General features: G+C 42.7%; 1 protein-coding gene across 4 annotated transcripts in view; it reads left to right on the forward strand.

Annotated features, from left to right (window-relative positions):
* Nucleotides 1-27,847, forward strand: part of CWC27 (CWC27 spliceosome associated cyclophilin) — a 236,417-nt gene that overhangs the window by 150,552 nt on the left and 58,018 nt on the right. For 3 of the 4 annotated variants that reach the window (XM_077816922.1, XM_077816923.1, XM_077816924.1), the window contains one exon: nucleotides 3,550-3,650. In XM_077816922.1, coding sequence (XP_077673048.1) covers nucleotides 3,550-3,650 — 101 coding nt within the window. Of the gene's footprint in view, nucleotides 1-3,549; nucleotides 3,651-18,687; nucleotides 18,957-27,847 lie in introns of those variants that run through there. The other variant, XM_077816925.1, reaches the window with a different exon arrangement.

A 27,847-nucleotide genomic window follows, 5' to 3' on the forward strand; every position in this document is an offset into this window, starting at 1 on the left:
AACCCCTTTGAGAACTAAGGAAGGCACACTTGGGAATTCCTTCTTGTTGCATACCCTCAAGCCCTTTCACCCCTCTTCCGGGGAAGAGCTGAGAAAGAAAAACAAAGGAAATCAGCTGTTGCCTCCAGCTAATTAAACAACATGCACAAACCTCTTAAGACACAAAAATCCAATCGTGTTCTTAAAAAGATAAATTTTATTAAAAACAAAAAGAAAGAAAATACATGTGGAAATTCAGGGTATTGCTAGTTTTTAAAAAAAAAACTTACAAAGATTAAGCATCAAGAATAACATTCTTGAGTCCAGTTTATAGGTTACAAGCAAAACAAAAGCATTTGGGGTTAGCACAGAGGAGTCCACAAGCCATAAAGAAATAAAAAAGAGATAAACCTAATCACGTCTTCCAAGACATTTCCTGATGTACTTACATATTTGGGGTTTCAAATGAGTAGTGTCTAGGTGTGATCTGATGATTTTTCATACCTGTCCCCAAGCTTCTTACAGCATCACAGCTCTGTTCCCTCTCTCTGGAGAACAACAACAGACAGACAAAGGTGAAGTCTTGTTTTAATTTTAAAAAGTTTTAACCTTCCCATTGGCTCTTTTGGCCAGGTGCCCACTCACGTTTTTTTAAACCCTTTACAGGTATAGCAAGTAGAGAACAGCTACTAAGAGGGATTTTATAGCTAACTGGCTGGCTGGGTCCATAAAAGGGATCTTACTCTCTCTCCCCCCCCCCTTCATTATCACAGGTTATAAGTGAAAAACTAAGTTGTTTAGGCTTATCCTAATCCATGTTTTTGCACATCACAAACCTACTCTTCACCTTTAGAAGCTGATTAAAATGTAGCCCTGGTCAGTAGTCAGGCAAATTCTTATCAGTTGGCTACATGGTGATCTATGTGAAATATGTTGGTCTCTGTCCAATTTCCAGTAAACAGTGTCGAGATCACAAATTTAAAATTTTTATTAAAGCTAATGTTAAAAAAATTATATAATACATAGGTTGGAAAAACAGTGTCTGTGCATCTGTGTATAGTGCTTAGTAAGTACATAATCAGCAATAACCCAAATTTAGGTGAATAGATTTAACAATACAGTTTAGATATTGGAATCCGAATACTCGGGTACATCACTCATGAAAAGTTGTACAGAGATTTGGTTGTGGAAAGCAAAATATATCAATGAGTGGAGATTGTCCCTCAGTAATTGAGAATTAGGTTGGTTGTCTATTTAGAAAATACAATCCATGAGGAAAGTATTTGTTACTTTCCTGACTGCACTTCTCATCGGCACTCCAGCTCATCCCCCCCTGCTATTGCCAATATTGGTGATGTGTTCTATGTAGCCGTCCCTCGACGCACCTGATTGCGTCTAACACTATGAGTTGCCGCATCAGCCAAGCGTAGAGTTGACCGATTCCGCATTCTCTCAGAACTTGCTCATTACTGGGGTCCCATGCGCCTAAGGCTCCAACAATCAGTGCATGTGTCTGGACCTGGTAACCCTTTGCTCTCAAGATTTTGGCCCGAGGGGCATATTTCTCTACCTTTCGAGCTCGGGCATCATGGAAGGCCGGGGTCCTGTTCTCGAAGGGCACTGTGACGTCCACCATGATGATCTTCTTCCAGTCCTCGTTGGTGATGACCGTGTCCGGTTGCAGTTGGCTGTTGATTCCGGGGATGGCGGAGTTTATGGCAACCTTCCCCACAGGTGGTGGGATGGCTCTGGCCAGGCGATCTTGGATGACGTTGTGTCGCAGCTGCCAAGCTCTCGAATGGGGCTTGCAGCTACACAGGATGTGGGGTAGCATCTCCTTGGTGTAGCCATACTTCCTGCATCGCTTGTCCCGATTCCCATGGCAGACAGCTCCATTCAGTGGGACGCAGTTGAGCCAGGTCCTGTGGATGAACCTCCAGATGGCAAATCTTGTGAAGCTGCCCCTGGGGAGGAAGTGATTGCTGGCGTTATTAAAGATGGCCCAGTTTTAGCTGACTTAGGGGTCCTTCCTTGGTCTGTCCATCCCAGATCTAAGCTTTCTCTCTAGGGGATATGTCAATCTCCTTTATATTCAGAGTAAATATTAAAAGCCTAAGTGAGTCAGCAAGAATTAACCTGCGGCTACTTGAAGTGTTCCTGCACCTGTTAGCAAAGTGAAATAACAGAAGTATCTTACAGAAGTGAAGGATTGAATGAGCATAGAGATGAGACTGTCCTCTAACCCTAAGTGATCCCTTCAAACAATAAGGCAGAGTTTGCACTGTTCCTGACCATGCTATACCTTTTCTGTAAATAAATCAGTGATTTCATATTCTAGTTATTCGGCTACTTTTCACAAGCATCCCATTCACACATATGATTAAAAATAAAAATCAAAAGAATTAATCAGCACATAATTCCAAGTTTTGACTCGAGAGGCCCAGGACTGGAATAACAAGGGTATTACAGATCAGAATTAAAGTGCACTGACAGAACTGTGGGGGGAAGCTTGCACAGCACATTCCTGCATTATGCTCGGCTCTAGCCAGTGTTGCTATTCAGTCACTTTCATGAGCACTAAATCAGTTACAACTTAAAAAGCAAAACAGAGAATATATAAATTAGAATTCCAAAAAAGCTTGAAATAATGATCAGTAATCATGGCTTTCACACGTTTTCTATCACTAACCAGACTTCATTTTGGAACTCAATCTCTTCATACAGTGTGATTGTCTTTTGCAAGAATTGAACAAACACTTTTGGGGGATAGCTTTGGACAGTCAATAATTCATCTATATAATTTTATTAATAATTGACGAGCCAAAGAAACAATTGCCCTAGAAAAAGCAATTGAAAGAAAACAAGTAGTATTCTGATCATAATACGGAAGTTCAGCAGAAAACATTTAAAACATATTATAAACTAACAAAACAAACTCATCACTCAGTGTTAATGTAAGTTCTGTCTCATTCCTTTTGGTTTTCTCCATTCTACCTTTTTCAGATGTTCATTGTTTTGTAAAGTTCATAACGCTCAAAATATAGTTTTAAAAATACTTAATCTGGTATTGGATCATATTTATGCAGATTCATTAACTCCATTTGCTGTCCATATATGAAATCTTAGATTGGAAGAATTATCACTTCAGTAAATTGCATTTCACAAGACAACGTTATGTTTGTTTTGAGATCCCTCTGCTTTTTATTTCCTTTAAGTGTGGTTCTTGTAGTAAAGTATTATGGATGATACAATGTTAAATTAATGAATCAAAGTATAAATGCAGGGTCCCTGTTCTGGTTGTCTCGTGCATTTGACGTATTTCTAATGGGCTCTGAAAAGAAACCATTTATCATATTCTTTTGTCGTCTTTGCTAATGTAAAGAAGAGCTTTTTTAACGTTCCAATTGACTTTTAAGCCAAGTTCTTCATACCAAACTTAACAAGAGTGAGGCAATACATTCCCTTTGTTTACATCAGAGATTTACTGCCCATTAGCTTTGACTCTGTTTCTCCTGAGTGGCTTTACATTCTTAGAAGATTAGACTCATGTAAATATTGTTCTCTTTGCAGTGAAGAACTACGCAAAGAAGTACGCCATCTGAAACGTGAACTACTAGAAGCAAAGCAAAAGAGAGAAGAAAATTCTACAAAATCAAAAGAAAAAGAGGAAGGTAAGCACATATCATAGAAGGTGGTAACTGTAAATGTTTTAGTTAGCTTCTCATCTTCAACATCTAGGATTATTGGGTTTCATGTGGATGAATTTAAACCAGATTGCTGAATTGGATACTCTATAAGAAAAAAAATATTCCTTAAAAATTTACAATAGGAGCAACAAAAGTATACAAGTGTATAAATAAAATATAAAATGGCATTCTGAACTGTATCAAACAAATTTATTTGTATGTTTGTTCCATGATATACATTGATTGGAGAGCTGCTGCAGCTGAAATTTCCATTGCTGTTACCCTATATTACTGTATTCCCTAACAAAGATATATCTGTTACAACCTGTAATACAGCAAGATAATAAGCAGGTGCCTAACTTTAAGCATGTTAATAGCTCCATTGACTTCAAACTGCTACAACTCCTATGAATGACAGAACAAGGAGTAATGGTCTCAAGTTGCAGTGCAGGAGGTTTCGGTTGGATATTAGGAAACCTTTTTCACTAGGAGGGTGGTGAAGCACTGGAATGCATTATCTAGGGTGGTGGTGAAATCTCCTTCCTTTGAGGTTTTTAAGATCAGGCTTGACAAAGCCCTGGCTGGGATGATTTAGTTGGGGATTGGTCCTGCTTTGAGCAGGGGGTTGGACTAGATGACCTCCTGAGGTCCCTTCCAACCCTGATATTCTATTATTCTTCTAATGATTTCAGTGGGACTATTCACATGTGTAAAATCAATTGCTTAAGTACCTTGCAGAATAGGGACCATAGAAAATATCTGCAGCTGCACAGATTGCTCTGGCAAAGTTAATGAAAAATATGTGTTTTGTTGTATCCTTAACATTTTTCTTTGCTATAATGATTTTGTTGAGCTGAAACCACTGTTGTGGCAAAATTTAACTGGAAGAACATTTGATATAACATGAATCCAGTTCCGTTGCCACCCCTGAATCTGTTCATTCTTCTTTGAGTGATTGCGTATGTCCATTAGACTAGGTTGTGTACATCTTATGCACAGGTGCTGGAGAGTTTTCTTTAGTAGTACCTGTACTGGGGGGCTCACCTCTACTCTAGTATTCTCGTGCTCTGAGCCGAGGATATAAAGAATGGAGCCTCCCCACCTATCCTTCAGTTCCTTCTTACTGACCATGGCTGGTGGTCAAAGCATGTCGTCTGTTTGTTCCTTCAGCAAACAAACCATTTTTAGTTAGTTTCTTGTTGTCAGTTTTCTTGTTGTCAGTTGGTACTCATTTTCAGGTCTTTGAGCTCTTTCTTTTGTCCTTCTTTTCTTTTTCTTTGCCAATTGTCCACTGTAACCCAATCACAGGTAGGAAAAGGTTTAATAGCTAATTAATTATGACAGGTGTCATATGTACCTGATTACTTGTTTCTCAACCAGATGGGTGGGACTGGAAGACATCAGGTGATAACTAAACAGATACCCGTTCCTCATAAAAGGGGAGAGGGCTCAGTCTGAAAAGGAGAACCCAAAGGGACTCCAGTGAAGAAGCCTGAGCCAGAATCTGCAAAAGAGCAGAGCCTTCAGAGAGACTCATTCTGAGGAGCCAGTACTCAGCTTCAGAGCTGGAGGAGAAGACTCCAGAATAGCGTAAGGAGATTGAAGACAGAGACCAGAGAGAGGTAGATTTGTTGAGAGACTTTGATTAATAGTTGGAGCTTTCGTTGCCCCAAAAGAGGTTGGACTTCAGATGTGTTTCAGTTAGAGGGGTGAATAGTGCACAAAGACAGATGATGTGCTGGTGGCACTAGAGATGCAGATTCCTGAAACATCATGCTTTGGCACAAGGGAGGGCTGTAATGGGGCGTGCACAGTGGTGAGCTGGAGCCGGTTTGCACCGGTTCGCTAGAACCGGTTGTTAAATTTAGAAGCCCTTTTAGAACCGGTTGTTCCGCTAGAAATTAAATTTGACCGGCCAAAAGTGGCGCCTTAGGCGCCGACTCCACAGGTGCTCCAGCCCTGGAGCACCCAAGGGGAAAAAAAGCACCGGCAGCTCCCTGCCCCACCCCCGGCCCCAGCTCACCTCCGCTCCGCCTTCTCCCCTGAACGCGCCGCCCCGCTCTGCTTCTCCCCCCTCCCCGCTTCTCCCCCCTCCCCGCGGGTTCCCGCGAATCAGCTGTTCATGCGGGAAGCCAGGGCAAGCTGAGAAGCCAGCGGCGGCTTCCCGCTCAGGCCCAGGGAGGCGGAGGTGAGCTGGGGCCGGGGGGCGTGAGGAGGGCCGCCCGTGCCGCAGCAGGAAACCCTGGGGGGCGCGCAGGGGAACCACTCCCCGCCCCAGCTCACCTCCGCCACCCTCGGCCTAAGCGGGAAGCCGCGGCCTGCTTCTCTGCCCTCCCCAGCTTGCTGCCGAACAGCTGATTCGCGGGAAGCCGGGGGGAGGGTGCGCGGAAAAGGAGAGAGGGGCAGTGGGTTCAGGGGAGGAGGCGGAGCGGAGGTGAGCTGGGGCCGGGCATGGGGAGCTGCCTACCGAATTTTCCCCATGGGTGCTCCAGTCCCGGAGCACCCAGGGAGTCGGCGCCTAAGGCGCCACTTTTGATGTGATCAGTGGGGGAGTGGCAGCTCCCCCTGCTCCCCCCCAGCTATGCTCCCCTGCCCCTAGGAGCCAGAGGGACCTGCCGGATGCTTCCTGGGAGCTGCCCCAGGTAAGCACTGCCGGGACTCCCCACCTCGCCCCCCCGGCAGGTGCTCTGGCTCTTTGGGGTGGGGTGGGCACCCACTATGGTGGCCCACAAGACCCTCCTGCCCGGTTCTAGGGGCAGTCGGGGACAAGGGGGTGGATGGGACAGGGGTCCTGGGGGGGCATCAAGGAACATGGGGGGGTTGGATGGGGCAGGGGTGGGCAACGACCCCCTCGTGGGGTGAGGAGGAAACCCATTGTTAAGATTTTGGCAGCTCATCACTGGGCGTGCACACCATAATATCCATTGTTGGTAGCAGTGGACTCTGCCTGGTGCTGTGGGAGACTATTCCAATGTCCCCTGGCTTCAGAGTCTTCTCCAAGAGTCACAAACTAATGCTGGTGACTGGCCCTCACTCTCATAGCCTGAAGTGCTTAGGTGAGGGTCACATCAGGGACAGGTGTTTGATTTCCCAAGACAAGAACTAAGGAGCAGAGAGAACAATCCAGGTTTTTCCTCTTGGAGGCCATTGGTACAGCCTCTGTCAACAAGAGAGAGTTCCTTCCTCTCCAGGAGTGCTCTCCTGGCCTTATCTGAGGATAGAGATGGGAAGAGATCCTCTTTGCCATACCTCAAAGAGGCACAAATGCACAAAGAGGGACATCCGCAACTGCCAAAGCAGAGAATGACTTCCACATCAGAGTCCTTGGTGTGGGGGGACTCAACCTCAGAGGCTAGCCACTCAGGTATCAAAAGTAGTACACGCCCTTCAGCCTACTCCTCCCTGGAGCTGCTGTCACATTTCAGGACAACTGCACCTGTATTTCTCCCATAAGGTCCAGCAAGGGCCCCCACTCTAGGCTTCCAGCTCCCCAGCCATTGGCTCTCTTGAAGACACCCATCTCTCTTCCTTCTGACTGGGCATTTCCAAGCTGTACAGTCCCCTGACTATACTGTGAAACCTGCAGCAAAAGACAGGCTGCCTAAGGAGCCCTCATTTGCCTTCTCTTCAGAGATGGTACACAGTGTAATTGCCACAGGGTAAGTTACCACACAGCTCTTTCTAAGAAAGCACATTATAGTCTTAAGGTGAAAGTATTGAAGAGAAAACACCTTAGAAACAATAAAAGAACCTACATGTGTGTTAATAAGCTTACCAGAGATCACCCCAACTCCTACATCAGTTCTGGCATGTGAGCAGTCCTTCAAAAACCCCCACCCAAGTGTTTTCTTAGATTCAGGTTCATAACACCCTTTGCTCATAACAAGAACCCTCATGATTCTGTAAGTCACTCATTTATCCAGTTTGGGGCTTTGAAGAGACCGTGAATAGGTAATCAGCCAGAGAGTGGTTTTCTGCTCAAGGTTCAGCTTCAAAAAGATGGATTCGGAGGTGGGTCGTTTGCATTCCCTTCACCCAAGTTTCTCCTAGGAAATGCATTTGACACGTATTGTCCCAAAAAGTCCTCCGGCGTTCCTAATACTTCCCAGAGATGGTTTTTCTCCTAAAGAAATTCCATACAATCCTATTATAGTACATAAACTTTTGTAGTTTTAATACAGTGGACTCCTAAAATATTTGATTCAGTAAGGTTTAACTTAATCCCATAAGGTTTGTCCAGGATATTGCAGGATATTATATCTGTCACAGCCATATACTAGTGGCTTGACGAGGTCAGAGCTGTTGACTCCAGGGCCGTCAAGACAGACTACTTTCTTGGCACAGATGTTGGAGCCCTCACCTCTGTTCCAAGCCAGGCACAGGCTCATTTCAATAGTGATTGCCTCAGAGGCATACACAGCTGTGAAGGATCTCCTAAGCCTCTCAGTACCAGCCTTGCTGATTATTCAGGCTGACAGTGCCCTGCCAGACCTGTCACATGTGGTGCATACATTGACTCCCACATCAGGATCTTTTATGGCACCAGCAACTTCTGGTACTACTTCCAGCAATCTCAGTGCCAGCTCCAAGACTAACAGTAACTACTCTGCTGCAGCGCATGGTACCAATAGCTTGGAAGCCCCTGATGTCATCTGAATGGAATTTTTTGGTCTAGAAACAATTGTCCTTTGGCACCACACTAGTCCTATCATTGGTCCTACTGGTTACTGTGGGGAATGCCTCCAGCATCTAGAGCCTCTGTACTACAGAAATCAATCCCTAAGGAGGGAAGTCTCCCTGATACCAAAAGACCATCCAAAGTCCGTACCTGGCAACCAGTGCACAACAGAAACAAATCCCTGATGGAGGAAGTTTCTCAATGCAGTACCAATAGACCACTTGATGTCAGTACTGAGGTTCTGTCAGACACCCAGGGTCAGCACTGTTTGCTGTCGGCTTCAGACAGGCCTCCAGCGTCAATAGTGAAAGTCCAGCTTCAGGTGGGTTCTAACCTGCCTCCTCTGATCGCATTGTCCTCTTCACCAGGTGAGGCCCTAGTATGAAAATCATCTTCTCTGGTACCAGATGATTTTAAGTCCTACCAGATGCTGCTGAAAAGGATGGCTACATCTCTAGGGATACAGAGTTTTTGGAGAAAAATCCCCACAAACTCATGCACATTTTACACCTAGCTGTGTCAGGGAAAGTTGCTCTCCCTATAAATGGTGCAGTTATGCAGCCTATAAAACCCATATGACAAACCCCATAATTTATTGCACCAGTGGCAAAGCACCGAGAATGCCAATACCAAGTTCCTCTGCAAGGGCACGAATAGTTTTAGGCTCACTGGCAGTGGGAGCAGCAAATGAAATACATTGCCAAGAAAGAGCAAAAGTGTCTCCCAAAAACAAGAATACAAAAAAATGGACCTTTTTGGCAGGAAGATTCAGCTGCAGGCTTACAGCTATTCATTGTGAATCATCAAGCCCTTTTGGCCTATTATAATTTTTCCAGTTGGGATGAGTTGGCCAGATTCCTCAGCAAGCTGCCAGATGACTCCAACATTCAATTCCAGTCTCTTCTTGTGGAAGGTCAGCTGGTTCCAATGTTTGTGCTGTAGGCTTCTCTGGCTGCGGCAGATGCAGCTGCCTGTCATGGCAATGACAGTAACCAGGCGCCGCTCATCATGGCTTCAGTCACTGGGGAATCTTAGGTAAAACACACCACTGAAGAGCTCCCCTTTGAGGGCTGGGCGTTATTTTTCTCAAAGACAGACAAAGCTACGCATGCGCTAAAGATTCAAGGGTAGTGCTGAAATCCCTAGGTCTCTTTACACCAGTCATGAAAAGAACAAAATTTTGCTCTCAATTTCTTCTGAGGCAGCAGTTTTACGTACCTAGAGAGGCGGATTGGTATAGGTGTGAGCACAAGTAGGAAAAGAGGAGACCCCAGCCATTCACCTCCAGTGTTTCCACCATGTGCCACATAGCAGGCTGTTTAACTCCCCCATTAAGGACAGCATAATGACCATACTGGATCTCACTGAAAATCATTCCTTCTTTGGGGGCAGATTGTCACATTTGCTAAGTTCATGGCAGTCCATCACTTCAGACAAGTGGATACTAAGCATGGTAGAATTGGGGATATGCCCTGCAGTTCCTGTGTTCTCCACCCTTCACATCCGCCTTCCCTGTCCCTCATCAGGAACCCATCTCATGAGTCTGTACTAAGACAAGAAGAGCAGACTATACGTTCTTTGGGAGCCAGAGAAGAAGTGCCCCCTCAGTACCAGAGCAGAGGGTTCTACTTCTGCTACTTCCTAATACCCAAAGCAAGAAGAGGTGTTGGGCTCATTTTGGACCTTTGGAAATTGAACAAGAACATCACGAAGGTGTGTTTCCATATGGTTTCCCTCACAACTACTATCCCTTTGTTAGATCTGGGAGATTGGTATGCTGCCCATGACTTGAGGGGTGCGTGTTTCCATGTGTCAATCCACCCTGGTTACAGCACCTTCCATAGGCTTGTAAAAGGAGAAAACCACAGCCTCTCATCTCTGATGAGGGTTTTCATCCTATGAAAGGCAGTGTTTCACTCTCATCAGCCAGAAGAGAGAAATATCCATTGAATGTTTCATGTATTTTCATGCTTAAGTCTGGCAATGAACAAAGAGAAATTGATCCCCACAATCCTCCAGAGAATACATTTTATCAGGGCAGTCCTGGACTCAACCCTAGCGAGAGCTTTTCTGCTGCTCTGAGGCTTCTAGCTTTATGAAACTTCTATGCATCCTTCAAGGACCATCTCTGAACCCCAGTGAAGAATTCCCTCAGGCTCCTGGGGCATATGGCAGTGTGTATTTATGTGACACCCTACCCTCCATGCCAGCCTGCATCTCAAGTTACTGTACCACCCTCAGATGCATCTGGACACACTAGTATGCATCTAAGATAAGGTTCTATCATCCCTGAATTGGTGGATGAACCAAAAAGAGGAAATGCTCCCTTCTCTATTCAAGGGCAGGCCACAGTCTTAAGTCCCTCTCAGATACTTTTCTCCTTCCTGGGGACAGAAGGCTTGCTCTGTGCCTACTGTAATAACAACAGTAGGGTTTCCAAGACTTGAGTCAAATGCTCTATTAATATTTAATTCAAGTCCCTATAGCTAATGTTGCTTTTATCTTATTGCTATTTGGTCAGTGAAAACCAATTTGGTGGATTTTTATAACTTTTATTTAAGAGCATAAACAATTAAAACGTTAACTAATTTCTTACATTTCCCTGAAGTACTAAACAACATGAAAACTGGATTGATTACAGTGTACATCATTAGTCAAATCAAGGAGTTAACAGTAATACATATTAGAATTAGTTAAAAAAATAATTTAAGATCCAGCAATTGGTCACATCTTTGCATGAGCACAATCAATAATTAAATCACAAAGTTAACATAACACCAATAAATGAGCAGCTTTTTTAGGCTTTTTATCTCTGTGCAGTTTACTTAGCAGCTTATACTTTCTCTTGTGAAAACAATGGGTTAAGATTTGGATCTTTATATACCCCAGGTGACCTTTAGAGATCTGTGATAAGATTTGCTATGAACCTAGGTTAATCAGTGCCCAGTAGTAATTTGTACTGTGAGCTTATATGCACATGCTATTAATACCCACTCACCCTCCCTTCCCGTGTGTTCTTATTTATAGCATAACCCCATGTGTACAATTCATAATTGAAAGGGGTGGCGGGTAAGAGGCCGTGCAAACCTTCCTTCATATTGAGGGAGGAGACAGATTTCATAATATATCTTTAGGTCTTCACTCCAAGGGAGGTGGACACCTGAGTGCTGGGGCAAGTCCCTTAAGCTGAGCCTTCCCAGAACTGATCTCAGCGTGTGTTTTGTTCTGCAGTTTGGTGTGGCCCTGCCTGTGTGTGTGCTAGAGAAAGCACTAGCCTGGGCAACATAGCTGTGGTTCTTGGCCTGCACAGGTTGTCCATCAGTGAACCCTTAGCCCTGCCTTTAGAGAAGGACCTGGTATCCCAGAATCATGGGCAGATGTTGCACCCAAACCTTCGGTCACTACACCTCACAGCCTGGTTTCTCAGTGAATAATACTAGAGGCGGCACACTTTTTGGAAGCAGTGCAGAATGTCCTACTTAATGGTAGGGAACTATCCACCGGGGCTACTTATCTTTAGTAAGTAGAAGCAGTTCTCTATCTAGATGGCTACCCACAATGTGTCTCCTATGCAATCTATAATTCAAAAGATATTGGATTATTTTGTTACATTCATCAGAATCAGGTTTGGCATTCAGCTCTATCAACATGCATCTGGCTGCAATTTTGGTGTTTTCATCCTTGTGTTATGGATTGGACTGTATTTTCTAACTCTATGACCATCATATTCCTTAAAGGCCTGGAAAGATTGTCCCTGCTCCACAGTGGGATTTGAACTCAGCCCTTATGGGTCCCCCTTTTGAACCACTGGCCACCAGCTGGTTGTTACACATCTCAGCAAAGTTTTCCTTTCTAATAGCAATCACCTCAGCGAGAAGCTGCATGCTCTGGTGACTGATCCTTCATACATGGTTTTTACTAGGGGAAGGTACAGCATAGGCTATACCCTATGTTTCTTCCCAAAGCAGTATCTGATTTCCACCTCAATCAATCAATATATTTTATGGTCTTCTTTCCAAAAGCACATTCTCATAAAGATGAACAAAAGCTTCACAATTTGGATGTTTGCCGAGTACTAGTTTTTTATCTGGAAAGAACAATGGTTTTTTTGTGGAACAAATGAAGGGGCATCCTGTAACAGTGCAAAGACTGTCCAAGTGGACCAGTTGTTTTGTCATGTGTTACAAGATCAAGGGCATTCAGAAAAGCTCTGTGTATCCAACGAGAACACTGTCACAGTTCAGGGCAACTGCTCCTGAATTTCCCCTTAGTGGTACAGCAAGGGCATTCACTCTCAGGTTTCTGGCTTCCTAGGTATTGCCTTTCTTGGATGGAGACCTACCTCTCTCTCCCTCCTGACTCTTGTATTTCCAGACTATACCAATTCCCTGCCTTCACTGTGTTATTCGCACAAAAGACAAGCTCCCTAAGTAGGCTTCTCTTGCCTTCTTTTCTGAAACTAATAGCCAACAGTTGTAAGTTACCACACAGCACTTCCTGTGCGAGCATATTTAAAAGCATTACAGAGAAAACATACTATAAACAATAAAATAATCTACATGCATGCTATTAAGCTTTCCAGAGATCCACCCAACTAGCTTCAACATGGGCTCTGGCAAGCAAGTCCTTCAAACCTGTCCTCCCGTGTGGCCTTTTGTGGTCACAAGTTCATAACAGCCTCAGCTTAGAACTAGAATGCTATCTTATGGGGCCTCAGTAGCCCAGCTCTTTCCAATGCTTCCCTAATATTGCAGCCCTTTGTGGACCAGAAGTCCTGTCCATTTGCTGGATCAGCAAGAAGAGTCTGTGTCATCTTAAACTAAGCCTATTTATTCAATAGTCCTTTTTAAGTCTGTTGGTCCCTGGAGAATTCAGATTGAATCTTTGAACTGTCCTCGTGTAACAAGTGATCATCAGACAAAAGGCTCCCTCCTCAGGTCAAAGCTTCAAAGGATGAGTTTGTAGGTGGGGTTTTGCAATCTCCTCTTCCCCCGTACTACCTACAAATTCCACTTCACACATATTGTCATAAAAGATCAATTGTGTCTGCTATATTGTTCAGCATAGTCTTTTGAAGTTCTCATTATCTCACAGAGATTGCATTAATCCTTCCTCCTTAAAGAAGCTATATAAAATCCAACAATAGTATACAGACATTTGCATTTACAATATAATGAACTCTAAAAATATTAAACTTAATTTAGTAGTTTAACTTAACTCCATAAGATTTGCCCAGGATATTGTCATACCTGTCACAAGCACATTCAGCCTCTATGGTTTGGTGGGAAATGTCTCTGTTGTGGGACATGTGCAGAACAGCAACATGGCCCACACCTTTGCTAGATATTATGTGATTACTACCTCATTAAAGGAAGATGAGAATGTAAAAAAGTAGTTCTGTAGTTCTTCTTACAATGAGACTCTTAACCCACCTCAAATGGAAACTTCTTGGGAGTCACCTAATAATGGACATATGCAAAATCACTCGAAGAAAAATGAGTCACCTTCTTGTAACTGTTGTTCTTCAAGATGTATTGCATATGTCCCTTACATGACCCACCCTCCATCCCCAGTGCATCGGAGTCTATCATCTCAGAGCTTGGTACAAAGGAACAGAAGGATGGGCAGGACAGCTCCTCCCTTTATACTCTTGTCTCAGATCTTAGAATTTGATATAGAATTTAAAAATAGATAAATGAAAAATAGGCCATGCGAACTATAATACTATCTTGGTGGTCTGTTCCTTATGCTAATATCAAAGAATTGTGATCAAATGTTTATTGGAATGATGTGTTCATTGACTTTGAAAGATTTAATAACATTCAGAAGTCCATGGCAGGATTACTGAGCCCAAGATTAAAACAGAGATGCTACTACATGAAAGAAGTTAAACATGAATGTGTTCCAGTCAAAGAAGAAATGTTGATTAGTGCTTAATTAAGTGAAGCACAATATTGAAACAGTTAGATAATGTCAAGATAACATGTTGTGGTCAGTTCATTCTGCTAGGTGCTACGGTAACACAAGTAACAAATAATAATCCTTGATAATAGAAAGTATGAAGAAAACATTCAGATCATCTATTTTGATGTACCTAGAATTACTAGTAACATATGTTGTGATCTAATTCTGCAGTAGAGAAATTTCTTTTATATGACCGTTTGTAGGTGGATGCATAGGAAAATTACTAAGACGGTACACAGTTTGATATATATATATATATATATATATATATATATATATATATATGGTAGATGTCGCAGTTACCAGGTGAACTGGCACTTTTGATCCTTCCTGTTCTCTTGGAGCTCACCTTCTCAGGGTCTGTGACCATCACATTCTACTTGGGATGGAAATCACATGATTCTCCCACTTTGACAGTTATTGGGTTGCAGGCTCCTATGTAATCAACTGTGATTATCTCAGCAGATCTGAGTTAGGCTCAGAGACTGCATATCTAGACCAACGTTGGTAATCAGTAAGGCTAAGATTTTGTCACGGTTATTTTTAGTAAAAGTCACGGACGGGTCACGGGCCATAAACAAAAATTCACGGAAGCCATGACCTCTTTATGACTTCTGCTGCTGCAGCTCCATGGTTTCCATGGTGGCGGGGACCTGAGGGTTCCCCCCCCCCCCCACAGCAACTTTCAGCTGCCAGGGGGCGCCCCCTCAGCCCACAGCAGCTGGGAGCTGTAGGGTGACCATACTTCCCAAAGAGAAAACTGGACACCCCCAGCCGCTCGCCCGAGGCATCCCCCTCCCTCCTCGCGAGGCTGTCGCCCATCACTGGAACTCTGAGGAGGGCCCCGTTAGGAGTCTGTCACCTGTCACTGGAACCTTGCAGGGGGCTGCCTGACCCTGCTGTCCCGAGAACCCTGCCAGGGCCCTGCTGGCTGCCAGCTCCAGAGTCCCAGAGCCCTGGGGCTGAAGCAGAGAATGTCACAGAGGTCTTTGGAAGTCACAGATTCAGTGACTTCCATGATCTTTGTGACATAAACGTAGCCTAAATAATCAGCAACCAAACAGCCTTCTTAAAGCACAGAATCATTTAATTCATACAAAAACATTTAAGAAAAAATGTATCTTGAAAAACAAGCCTAAACACAATACTTGCTTCTCCTTAATGCCTACCTGGATCTGTGAAGGCCCAATTCCTTTAGACACACCCATAGAGCCTTTCACTCTGTCAGCATGTCCCTTTAGACAGACAGCTTCTTGGCAAGTGCCCCTACCATTCCAGGAATCAATAACCTTTTTAACAGTTTGTAGTCCTTTAATCTAGTAGATCTCAGCATTGCAAAACAAGATTTACAGCATGTTGGGAAAAGGATACAGGATCATTGAAGCTAACAGCTGGGCCCCATTGTCCTTCCAGTGTGTACCTAGATCAGGGGTGGGCAAACCTTTTGGCCTGAGGCCACATCTTGGAATAGAAATTGTATGGTTGGCCATGAATGCTCACAAAATCAGGGTTGGTGTGTGGGAGGGGGTGAGGGCTCAGTTTGGGGATGTGGGCTCCAGGGTTGAGCCAGAAATGAGCAGTTCAGGGTGCAGGAGGGAGAAGGGGGGAGGGCTCTGGCTGGAGGAGCAGGCTCTGGGGTGGGGCTGGGTATGAAGAGTTCGGGGTGTAGGAGGGTGCTCCAGGCTGGGATCTAGGGGTTCGGAGGGCGTGAGGGGGATTAGGCCTGGGGCAAGGGGTTGGGGCGTGGGGAGAGGCTCAGGGGTGCAGGCTCTGGGCAGTGCTTACCTCGAGCGGTTCCCGGAAGCAGCAGCATGTCCTTTCTCCAGCTCCTACACGGAGGCGTGCTGCCCTGCCTGCAGGCACGGCCCCTGCAGCTCCCATTGTCTGCAGTTCCTGGCCAATGGGAGCTTCAGGGGCAGCGCTTGGGGTGGCGGCACAGCGCAAAGCGGAGCCCCATGGTTGCTCCAATGCATGGGAGCCGAAGGAGGGCAATGCTACTGTCATAAATATAAAGGGAAGGGTAACAACTTTCCTGTATACAGTACTATAAAATCCCTCCTGGCCAGAGGCACAATATCCTTTTACCTATAAAGGATTAAGAAGCTCAGGTAACCTGTCTGGCACCTGACCAAAAGGGGACAAGATACTTTCAAATCGGGGCGGGGGGGGGAGGAAGGCTTTTGTTTCTCTGTTCTGTGTGCTTGCCGGAGAGAGATCAAGAAAGCAAGCAATCCAACTCCATTAGAATTAGTAAGCACTAGCCAGGAAATGCATTAGTTTACTTTTGTTTTGGCTTTTGATTTTCTCTGTGCTGAGAGGAAGGTGTATTCCTGATTTTCTTTTTGTAACGTTAAAGTTTTTGCCCAGAGGGAAATCCTCTGTGTTTTAAATCTGATTGCCCTGTGAGATTAGCTTCCCTTCTAATTTTACAGAGGTGCTTCTTTTACCTTTTTTCTTTCTAATAAAGTTCTGTTTCTTTTAAGAGCCTGACTGATTTCTCTATGGTCCTAAGAAGTAGGGGTTTGGGTCTGTGATCACTTTGTAACCAATTGGTTCTGATATCATTCTCAAGCCACCCCAGGAAAGGGGGTGTAAGGGCTTGGGGGGATATTTTGGGGGAATAGGAACTCCAAATGGTCCTTTCCCTGATTCTTTGTTAAATCACTTGGTGGTGGCAGCATACCCTCCAAGGGCAAAGAGTTTGTGCCTTGGGGAAGTTTTACCCTAAGCTGGTAGAAATAAGTTTAGGGGGTCTTTCAGGCGGGTCCCCACGTCTGTACCCTAGAGTTCAGAGTGGGGAAGGAACTCTGACAGCTACTGCTTCCAAGAGGCGTGTGGAGCGGCCCTCAACCCTGCTCCCCGGCTGGACCGCCGGAGCGGAGCAAGCCCCAGACCCCGCTCCCCAGTGGGAGCTCAAGGGCTGGATTAAAACAGCTGGCGGGCTGGATTTGGCCTGTGGGCCGTAGTTTGCCCACCCCTGACCTAGATGTTCTTAAACCTGGGAAGCCACTGTGTTGCTTCACTGTTTGTATTTCTCAAAGCCCCAATAGAAATTGGACCAGTGCATTCACACAGGAAAATCTTATAAGCCAGCCTTGAATAACTTCCCCTCCCTGACCAGGTCACAATAGGTAGACAAATCATAAATGATATAGTTTTTTGATACGGCATTTGGTATGTGGGCAGTTGGTGCAACATTGCTATAATTCAGTAGAACAACATTTTTTTCATTTGATATTACATGACATAAGCTATAGGAATAAGACTTCGTAGAAATGTCTTTTTTCCTCCTGCTGCTGCTTAATGTATTTTAGACTTGTTTCTTGCCATCTTCGTTCAATGGTGTCACTATCGCTATTTGATAGCTGTGTATTAGAAAAAAAGCATTTCAATATATCAACTGGTTGATGATCACACTAAGTACCCCAATTTTAGTTCTTTTGACCTGAGCAGGCAATCGGCTTAGACCCTTGAATGTTAGATTTCCCTACAAATATCCCTGCTTGTATAATTGCAGCTAATAGTCATAACATTTTCCACACTTCAGGTGATTTTAAAGGAACAATAACAACAGGTAGTTCAAATCCAAAATTAAGGTTTAGTGCTTGGAGATGAATTTTGTAAAATCTAATACTAATAGAAATGTCATTGTGAATCTTTTTTTAATCTACGTGAAAACAGTTTAAATTTTCAGCACTCTCAGGCATTGCAAGATTATGCAATCCCTGGAGAATTTGGAACCTAAACTGAGTATAAATTAACTAGAAACAAGTAGAACTGAATAGTTTCTCTTCATTGTCAAATCCAAAGTACAAAAAAGAAAAGAAAAAGAAAAGAACAGCATGATGAAAATAAATTGAATTTTTCTTTTTAAAAGTCAAAGGTAAAATTAGTAACAGGATTGTTAATTGTAATTTAAATTTTTTTAAAAGATTTTGAAATTCCCAAACTATCTCTTTAATAAACGTATTAAAATATTTAATATTGCAGTATTATGTGGAAAATAATGCTTGTTTATTTGAATTATATGCATTATGTGAGCCTGCAAGGTGATGGGCTAATCACCACCTTACAAGAGGCTATTCAGAATCAGGGTGTACTTAAATTAGAGTATTAGAGTATTAGAAAAGATCCAAGCACTTGTTGAACAACACATCAGTTTGCAGTCATTTCTAGTTATATCTGTGGTTGAAAGAAATGTAAAATATAACCCATTTCAGGGGTGGGGGAAAAGCAAAACAAAGTCTATATGAAACCTCAAATCTCTAATTTAAATACAGTAACTAGATACAGTAAAAGTGTGTTATCTGGCACTTTATCAACCAGAAACCTCTATTAACTGACATTTCTGATATCTCCCAATACAAATCTTCAATCTAGTAACCAGGACTAGAGTACTGCCCAGGAGGTTATGCAACTGCACATTCTGCACTCTCCTTTTATGCACAAGAGGAAGAAGACCAGTAAGCAAGCTGATATAAGGGACTTATTCAAAAAAGAAGCTTCCAGGGTGTGTCATAGAGTCATTACAGATTCAGCCCCATCTCCTACACCTTTAACATCTACGAGGATAATTGATGTTGATAATGATGACCCTGAGGCACTGCAAGATCCTGAAGTGCCTTCTGAATCATCAAAGAAAGATTAATTATGTTCAGTTTTCAGAGTAGCAGCCGTGTTAGTCTGTATTCGCAAAAAAAAAAAAGTACTTGTGACACCTTAGAGACTAACAAATTTATTTGAGCATAAGCTTTCGTGAGCTATAGTAGCTCACGAAAGCTTATGCTCAAATAAATTTGTTAGTCTCTAAGGTGCCACAAGTACTCCTTTTCTAATTACGTTCAGTATAGTTTTAGTATTAAGTGTATTTTTAGTGATCTGGGTGTATGCCATGCACTGCACATAGTGATATGTAGTGTCATAAGATAACCTGCTGTGCAGTACTACTAGTGGATCGGTGAGTACCTGTGTCATAAATATAAAGGGAAGGGTAACCATCTTTCTGTATACAGTGCTATAAAATCCCTCCTGGCCAGAGGCAAAACCCTTTCACCTGTAAAGGGTTAAGAAGCTAAGGTAACCTTGCTGGCACTTGACCCAAAATGACCAATGAGGGGACAAGATACTTTCAAATCTGGAGGAGGCGGGGGGGACGGGGACGACACAAAGGGTTCTGTCTGGCTATATGATGCTTTTGCCGAGAACAGATCAGAAATGCAAGCCTTCCAACTCCTGTTAAGTTAGTAAGTAATCTAGCTAGAAAATGCGTTATATTTTCTTTTGTTTAATGGCTGGTAAAATAAACTGTGCTGGAGGGAATGTATATTCCTGTTTTTGTGTCTTTTTGTAACTTAAGGTTTTGCCTAGAGGGATTCTCTATGTTTTGAATCTGATTACCCTGTTAGGTATTTACCATCCTGATTTTACAGAGGTGATTCTTTTACCTTTTCTTTAATTAAAATTCTTCTTTTAAGAACCTGATTGATTTTTCATTGTTCTTAAGATCCAAGGGTTTGGGTCTGTGTTCACCTGTACCAATTGGTGAGGATTATTATCAAGCCTTCCCCAGGAAAGGGGGTGTAGGGCTTGGGGGGATATTTTCGGGGGGAAGACATCTCCAAGTGGTCTCTTTCCCTGTTCTTTGTTTAAAATGCTTGGTGGTGGCAGCATACTGTTCAAGGCCAAGGCAAAGTTTGTATCTTGGGGAAGTTTTTAACCTAAGCTGGTAAGAATAAGCTTAGGGGGTCTTTCATGCAGGTCCCCACATCTGTACCCTAGAGTTCAGAGTGGGGAGGAACCTTGACAACCTGTATACTATTTTATACTTTATTCATTTTATTGTATTATAATTCTTTGAAAATTGATATTCCATTGGTAAGTATAACTCTTACTTAACTGGCATTTTTGACTAACTGGTACCCCCCCCGTTCCCCCAACATGCCAGATAACAAATCTTTTACTGTAGTATCATGTTTTCGTGTATTATTATTTCTATTACTATAGCACTAGGGGGAAAAAAAAACTAGTTTTGCTAAAGGGGAAGAGAGGGCGGGCACTGTAGGATAATCTCAAATCATACAGTATCTTGTAGTCTATTCAACAAAAACTGCAATCTTCCATTTCTACCTTGAAAGAATTTCTAGTGTCTAATAAATTCGGTGTGAAGGTTTATAGTTAGTTAGTCAAAAGTAATTTTTCTGGGTTGACCTTGTCCAGTGTTTTAATAAATTTTTCCAATCCTTTTAGCTAAATTATTTCTCTAATCCCTCTACAGGTTTCCTTGAGTTTAAATATTTTATCAGAACCTTCAGCAAGTAAAACATAGCCATACAGAGATGCAAGGTTAGACAAATTTTCTAATCTGCTTTTGAAAGATGAAGTATCAGATTGTCTCTGGTGTAATATCAGAACAATGCCTGAGTTGTGAATATTACCAAAATTCAGACAGCGTAGGGCAATCTGAGCTTGTAAATAAAGAAAGGATTTAAAATCTCAGTTATGATTCGGGCTGCAGATTTGTCACAGCACTTCTATAGCAAAAATCATGAAGCAGTCATGGTAAATTTAAAAAAGGTCACTGTTTAGAGGGGAAATGATGTGTAAAGTCACAGGCATGAAAATTCAATTATTGCTGTAAATACAATATACATAAATCTCACCACTGCCACCTTCTCACCCCACCAAGGAGCACTCACCGTCACCTGCAGCAGCCTCCCTCCACCTTGACACTGCAACCCTAATCGCTGCCTGGCGAGGAGGGGAATGAAGGAGCGAGCCCACCCCACACTTACTCTATAATGGCAGCTCCCGTCCCACAGGACTGGGCCTGGCTTCCTGCTGCGGGTGTTGCAGCCTGGTGCATAGCATAGCAGCACCACTCAGGTTTGGCCCAGCTGCCCCTCCTTCACGACAGAGGATCCCTTTGCCTCAGCCTTGACATCCTTATAATTAGAGATGGACCCATGGCACAAAGTCTGATCAAGATTCAACTTCCCCAAAGTTAAGGCTGTTGGGAGTCCTTCTCTGCTAGATCAAAAGGTTTTGTTTTGTTTTAACTTCTATATAGATATCGATACATAGATTAGTTTAGCTGTTAGTGTGCCACTTGATGTGAAAACCAAGAAGGGAGACGAATTTTTTAAGTGTCAAATGAACATGTATAAGAAGGCCTAACTGGGAGGATCTGAGGGCTGTTTTCACTTGAAACGCTACAGCGACACAGCTATAGCACTACATTTGCGCCACTGTAGCCCGTCTGTGTAGAAACTCACTACAGCGACAGGAGAGGTTCTCTTGTCAGCATAATTAATCCTCCTTCCCAAAAGGCAGTAAGTAGCAAGGTTGATGGAAAAATTCTTCAGCTGACCTATTGTCTACACTAGGGAGGTAGGTTGACTTAACTACATTGCTGGAGTGGGAGGATTTTTCACACCCTTGAGTGACATAGCTGAGTCGACTTAACTTTTGTTTGTAGACCTGACCTAAGACATTTACGTTAAATACCAGGAAAAACTTCTCAACATTGAACTATACTAGGCTGCCAAACAGTCTCCCAAGGAGATAGTGGACGCCTAGTCACTTGATAATCGACTGGACAAAATATTATAAAATGTATTGTAACAACTTTGAATTGGCAGAGAAATAAATATTGATGACCTAATAGATCTTTTCACTTTCTAACTACTGTATTCATTGTGTGCCTGTAATATTCCAACATGAGGTTCTGATTCATCCCTGCTTGATCTTCATTTTTTCAACAAAAATATTTAAAGAGGTGACATGGCCCAATGATGATATTTTCTCTCTGACTGATAATCTGTGAAAGTGATCCATCAGACGTAAGATGACTCCTGCATGCCCCCTCCTGGAAAAATGTATTGGGATGGGGAGTACCTCATCATTCTTGTTGGCAGTAGGGGACAAAAGGCCTCCCATGTTCCTTCTCCAGTTTGAGATCTTGGGTGAGAGATTCTGCGTCTCTGTGTAGACTTGTATACATGATATTCTGCAGTTTGTACAACTCAATCTCAAATATTTGGGACTTGGAAAGGAGGCATTTTGGTATAGTACTTCGTATTTTGGGTACTCCAAAAAAAAATCTCTTTTTAATAAGATTACATTTTGCAAGTTATTAGGCATATAAACGTCCTTATATTGCTTTGTTTTAAACAAATAAAAACCTACCAATTCATTTCATTTTAAAAATTTAACTACTGTTTGTCCAAATGTTCAAAGTTTTTTATGGCCAACAAACCATATGCTCATACCAAGCCATAATTTTGTTCTTACGGTTGGTCATGTTTGATTACCTATCTGAATTTTAATTCACATAATAAATTTGTTTGCATTTAAATTTGCAAAATAAATGTTGGTGCATCTAGACTCTTCTGAATCCACAGACTAAAAAATAATATCTGCGTGGCTTAAAAACAGCTTCTTATCACAGAAAATAATTGCTTGTTTGTAGTAAGAGTATTTCCATTACCACCTGATTTCTCTTAATCTTTTGGGAAGAGTATGTGGGATGGACATTGGGATCTCTTCTCAGTACACGTGAGCTGCGACATACTTTAGCAGATTCATAGATTTTAAGAACAGAAGGTGCCATTAGATCACCTTGTCTGACCTCCTGCATATCATAGGCCATTAAATTTCACCAGTTATTCCTGTATTTAGCCCCATAACTGTTGGACTAAAGTATATCATCCAGAAAAGCATCTGAAGACATGAAGAGATGGAAATTCTACCACTTCCATTGTTAGTTTGTACCTGAGGTTAATCACCCTCACTTGTAAAACTTGTGCTTAATTGAGTTTGAGTTTGTCTGGCTTCAGCTTCCAGCAATTGGTTCTTATTATGCCTTTTCCCGTAATATTTAAAAGCCCTATTGTACCTGGTATTTTCTCCTCATGAAGGTTCGTACATGTTATATGTACTGGTCATGGAGGCCACCAATCTTTCTCATTCATTAAAGAACTAAAAGTCAGATACGATAACCGTATTGGGAGGAAGAGGGATGATCTTCACTGAAGCATTTAGGGATCGGTCTGAGCACAGGGGTCTAGTCATACTGAGCTCCCTGCAGGATCAGGGCCCAATTCTATTATAAGGCTACTGCCTGATGTCTGTGCTTCCACCACACATCTACTTTGACAGCTGCTGACAGCTCTTTATTAATATTAGTAGCACATTTGGTATTAATACTTTAAACTATACATACTACATATTTGCCTGCTTGTGTTTGTTCCAGATTCAAAACATTAGAGTAATTACAGAGTGGTGTGGTAGTGGGGGGCAGAGGAGAGCACAATTAAGTGTTTACATGGTTTAAAGAGGAGGGAAAAAACCTAATTCCCTCCTTACAAGTTTGATTATAACCAGCCTTCCAATTTGAGAATAAGGTTGTTAGCTATGCCAGACTGCTGTCAAGACCTTACATTAAATAAGATGTTTTTCTTTTATCTGACATTTACTGTAGTGATGCCAAGAATTACATCAAACATATAATTCATTCGAATGCTGAATTTCTTCAGTATTTTGCCAGTACTTAATCAAATATTTGAAAAATCTATCATTCGTTTCATAGCTTTGTAGTGTAAAACTGTGAATATGTTACCGTGAAAGATACTTTAGACAACTTTAATCTATACAGTTTTTTATATATTCAATATGCTGAGAGTTTTAAAGGAATATTTTTAAAAAAAAAAATGAGTTGATTTTCTTTAACTGTCATATTTTCAGTTGCAGCTTTTGAACATTAGTACCTTTCCTTAAAATAACCCGTTAATCTCTAAATGGTGATAAAAACCAAATAGCCACATAGGACATATTTGAAATGCCACAAATACAAAAGAAACAGTGAAACCTTCAGAAACTGACAACAAAATCTAAGGATCCTGTTTTAGGTACAAAACCTTTTTTGTTATAATAATAAAGTTTAAACTATGGTAATAGTATCAGAGAATAGTATATAATAACTAAGGCCTTGATTCAGGGCAGCATTTAAATTTGAGCTTAAGTTCCATGTTTCGTTTTGTTGTTAAGTCTGATTGATTTCAGTGAGACTTAAGGTTGTATTTAAGTGCTATCCTGAAGAGACTGAGGCTTTCTTGTATTGAGGCCTCAGGTTTTAGGATAAGAAAATTACCATGACCTAGAGAATGTTGCGAATATTAGAAATTCAGAATTCTAGCTGTACCTGGGTTATACATCCTAAACACGTAAATTTTAAGGTGATTGCAGTCCTTATTATGAAACCTTTTCAATATATGAGGCGTGGTTATGTAAGATACAACTTACATTTTGGAGTAAAGCCTCAATCTTTATCCTGTCCCTTTAAATCTTGTCATTATTTCATTTTCAAAAATTTCTTTCAGTGTAGGTATTTCTAAGGCACCCATTAGCGTAGCATCTAGGTATCAAATATGATGATTGAAGAAACCAATTTCTGGCCATCATTAGTATAATTTCTCTACTCCGGTTAGGTAACATTTTTTATGGGCTCTTTGGAAGTGTAACAGGGTTTACCAGACCTTGGAGGCTCTGCTGCTCTGATGCACCTTGCCCCAGGAAACAGTGCTCTTTGAGAAAAAGTGCACCAATTTGGGAACCTATGAGATCTGATCCTCCAGCATCCAGAAGGGCTGGGGACCAGCAACAGCCAATCAAGGCCTAGCTGTCCAAAATAAAAGAAGCTGCCTGCTGTCAGCAAGAATATTCTTGGGTGGAGCCAGAGGAAGGATGCTTCCTGTGCCGCAACCAGGCTGGGCCAAGGTCCATTAGTGGCCACAGTCAGCGGAATGTCCACTGTTCCTCATACTGGCAATGATTCAGGAAAGAACTTAAGCATGTGCTTAAATCCCATTGACTTCAGGGAATTAAACATGTGCTTAAGGGCTTTTCTGAATACAGATTGACTTACCCACATTCTTACATGCTTTGCAGAATTGGAGGCTCTGTTAGCTGTTCCTGAAAACTGACAAAGTTCAGATAAAGGTGATGCAGATTCCCGTTGTTCCACAATAAATTCCAGCAGTCCCACAAATTGTCGTGCACTGTTTGCTCATCCCTGTGTGTTAGGGTGCAAAAACGATTTCCAAGATAGTATTACGTGTCCTGACTGAGAATGTTTTTTTTTAAAACAAACTTTTATAACAACAACATTGCTTTGTTCATCATAATAAACTATTAAGCCCAGAAATCCTTCTGACTAACACAGTAATTACATTGCTTTCTTTTACAGTGGTGAATGATTTTATTTTTCACTGACAAATAGTTAATATTACTGGAAGAGGATTTCTTCATTATTTTTAAGTTCTGGCAAAATTTTATTATTCTTACCCCTTCACTATAGGGCCCAATCTGTAATTTGAAATACCATTATTAAAGGTCATTCCACTGAAATCAACAAAACATCAAGTATCAGGAATTTTTTGTTTGTGACCTATAGAAAAAATGCTAAGATTTGTTTTCTAAAAAATTCAGTTTTTCTCTTTGGGAATATTTGATGAGGGAATCTGATTTAAATTGTATTGTATTGTTACAGAGGGATGCATTTCTTGACTTTAAAGAATGGGTATCCATATCAGTGAATATGAGAAAGTGTAACATAATGCATGCATACACTGTTTTAGGCCTTTCACTGAGAGGCAGTAGCTAGTTCAACAGAAGAATTTTTCTGTTGACCTTGTGCTGTCTACACAGAGACTTAGGTTGGCTTAACTATGCCAATCAGAGGTTTGGATTTTTCATACCCCTGAACGACTTAGTTATGCTAACCTAATTTTCTGGTTAGCTCAAGCCTAACAGGATGTAGAAATATATTAAACATGACCTTGCAGTGTTCAAAAGAAAAGGGTGAGTATATGTGCTGTGCCTCTTAGAAGCAAAGAATTTCCTGGGCATGAAGGTGGCTGAGGTGGTTTTAATGCATCTTTGACCCCTCCTGTTTTGTGATGTGCTGGCAACTGGACAGGCTCGAAGAGTACCTTAGACACCCTTGGGGGCTTGTCTAAATTACAGCAGCCTCCCAGGGCTGCCAAGAGTTTCCTGAGTGCAGGAAGGGGCTCCAGGTTTGAGGGGGGCTCACGGCTAGGGCAGGGGATTGAGGCACAGGTTCACCTCGGGCGGCTCCCATTCAGCAGTGCAGCAGGGGTGCTAATGCAGGCTTCCTGCCTGTTCTGGCACCGTGGACCGCACCATGCCCCAGAAGTGGCCAGCAGCAGGTCTGGCTCCTAGGCGGAGGAGTGCAAGTGGCTCTGCGTGGCTCTCTCCCGCAGGCACCCTCCCCCATCCCAGCTCCCTTATGGCTGGTTCCCGACCTATGGGAGTGTGGAGCCGGTGCTCAGGATGGGGCAGCACATGAAGCCCCCCCGTCTAGGAGCCAGACCTGCTGCTGGTCATTTCCGGGGTGCAGCGCGGTGTCAGAAGAAGTAGGGGCTAGCCTGCCTTAGCCGGGCACCACCGCCAATGGGACTTTTAATGGCCCGGTCAGCAGTGCTGACCAGAGCTGCCATGACCCAGTGCCTTACATTACAAGACCCAGTACTAGGTCGCAACCCACAGTTTGAAAACCATTGTTCTATAGTACCTATGCCAGGGAGTTCTCTCTGAGGCAAAACCAAGGCTGCTTAGTCAAGTGATGATCTCTATTGTATTCCACTGAGGGTTGTGCACCATGTCCCTGGAGCTAGAGCCGGAGCTTTTCAAAAAGAGTATTGCTTGGCAGTCTGCTCATGCATCCTCATATTACCTCTTGGTTTCACCCAAGGCGATAAAGGGCAAGGCGGAACGGCCGAGTCTCCAGTTTCTTCTCACCACCGCATGGTCCGAGTCAGAGCTTCTGCTCTCATTCTTAGTGACTCATTTTCGAAATTTTTTTACAAAAACAGTTCTTATTTTCATTCACAGTTAGAATTTTATTGCTTTTTGTTGTATTTTAGCAATTCCTAGCAGTTTTTAGAATTAAGGACGTTTTGGGATGTTGCTTTGGTAATTTTTCACACCAAACAATTCTATTCCTCCCCTCTCCACAAGCTCTGAGGTCTGGGTACTGGATTATGCTGAAGATCCCAGGATTTGCAGTCTGTGCTTCCTGCCCTTGCTCATTTTCCATCAGCAATGAACACCAATGCTGTTTGTACTGTTTGTGGGAAGCCTACATTGCCTCCAGGTGCAGTAACTGCCTCTCCTTCCCTACCTGTACACAGGAAGGCCAAGCTCTCCACTTCAAGAAGCACCTCATGGAGCTAACCACGGGGCCGAAGTCGGATCCAGGCTGGGGAACCCCCCTTTGCACACGCCCCATAAGTCGGCATGACCAATCCAAGAGCACTCCCCCTACCACAGAGCCTCTGTCTGGATCCACCAGTACCACTGCTACAGACCCTGCATCAGGGCCTAGCCATGAGCCACGGAAGCATGCACTTAAGCATGGCAAAAAGAAAAGGAGTACTTGTGGCACCTTAGAGACTAACCAATTTATTTGAGCATAAGCTTTCGTGAGCTACAGCTCAGTAAGTCTTCCTCTAAATCCAAGGAG

Source organism: Eretmochelys imbricata, chromosome 5, assembly GCF_965152235.1.
Source record: "Eretmochelys imbricata isolate rEreImb1 chromosome 5, rEreImb1.hap1, whole genome shotgun sequence".
NCBI classification, from domain to species: Eukaryota; Metazoa; Chordata; order Testudines; family Cheloniidae; genus Eretmochelys; species Eretmochelys imbricata.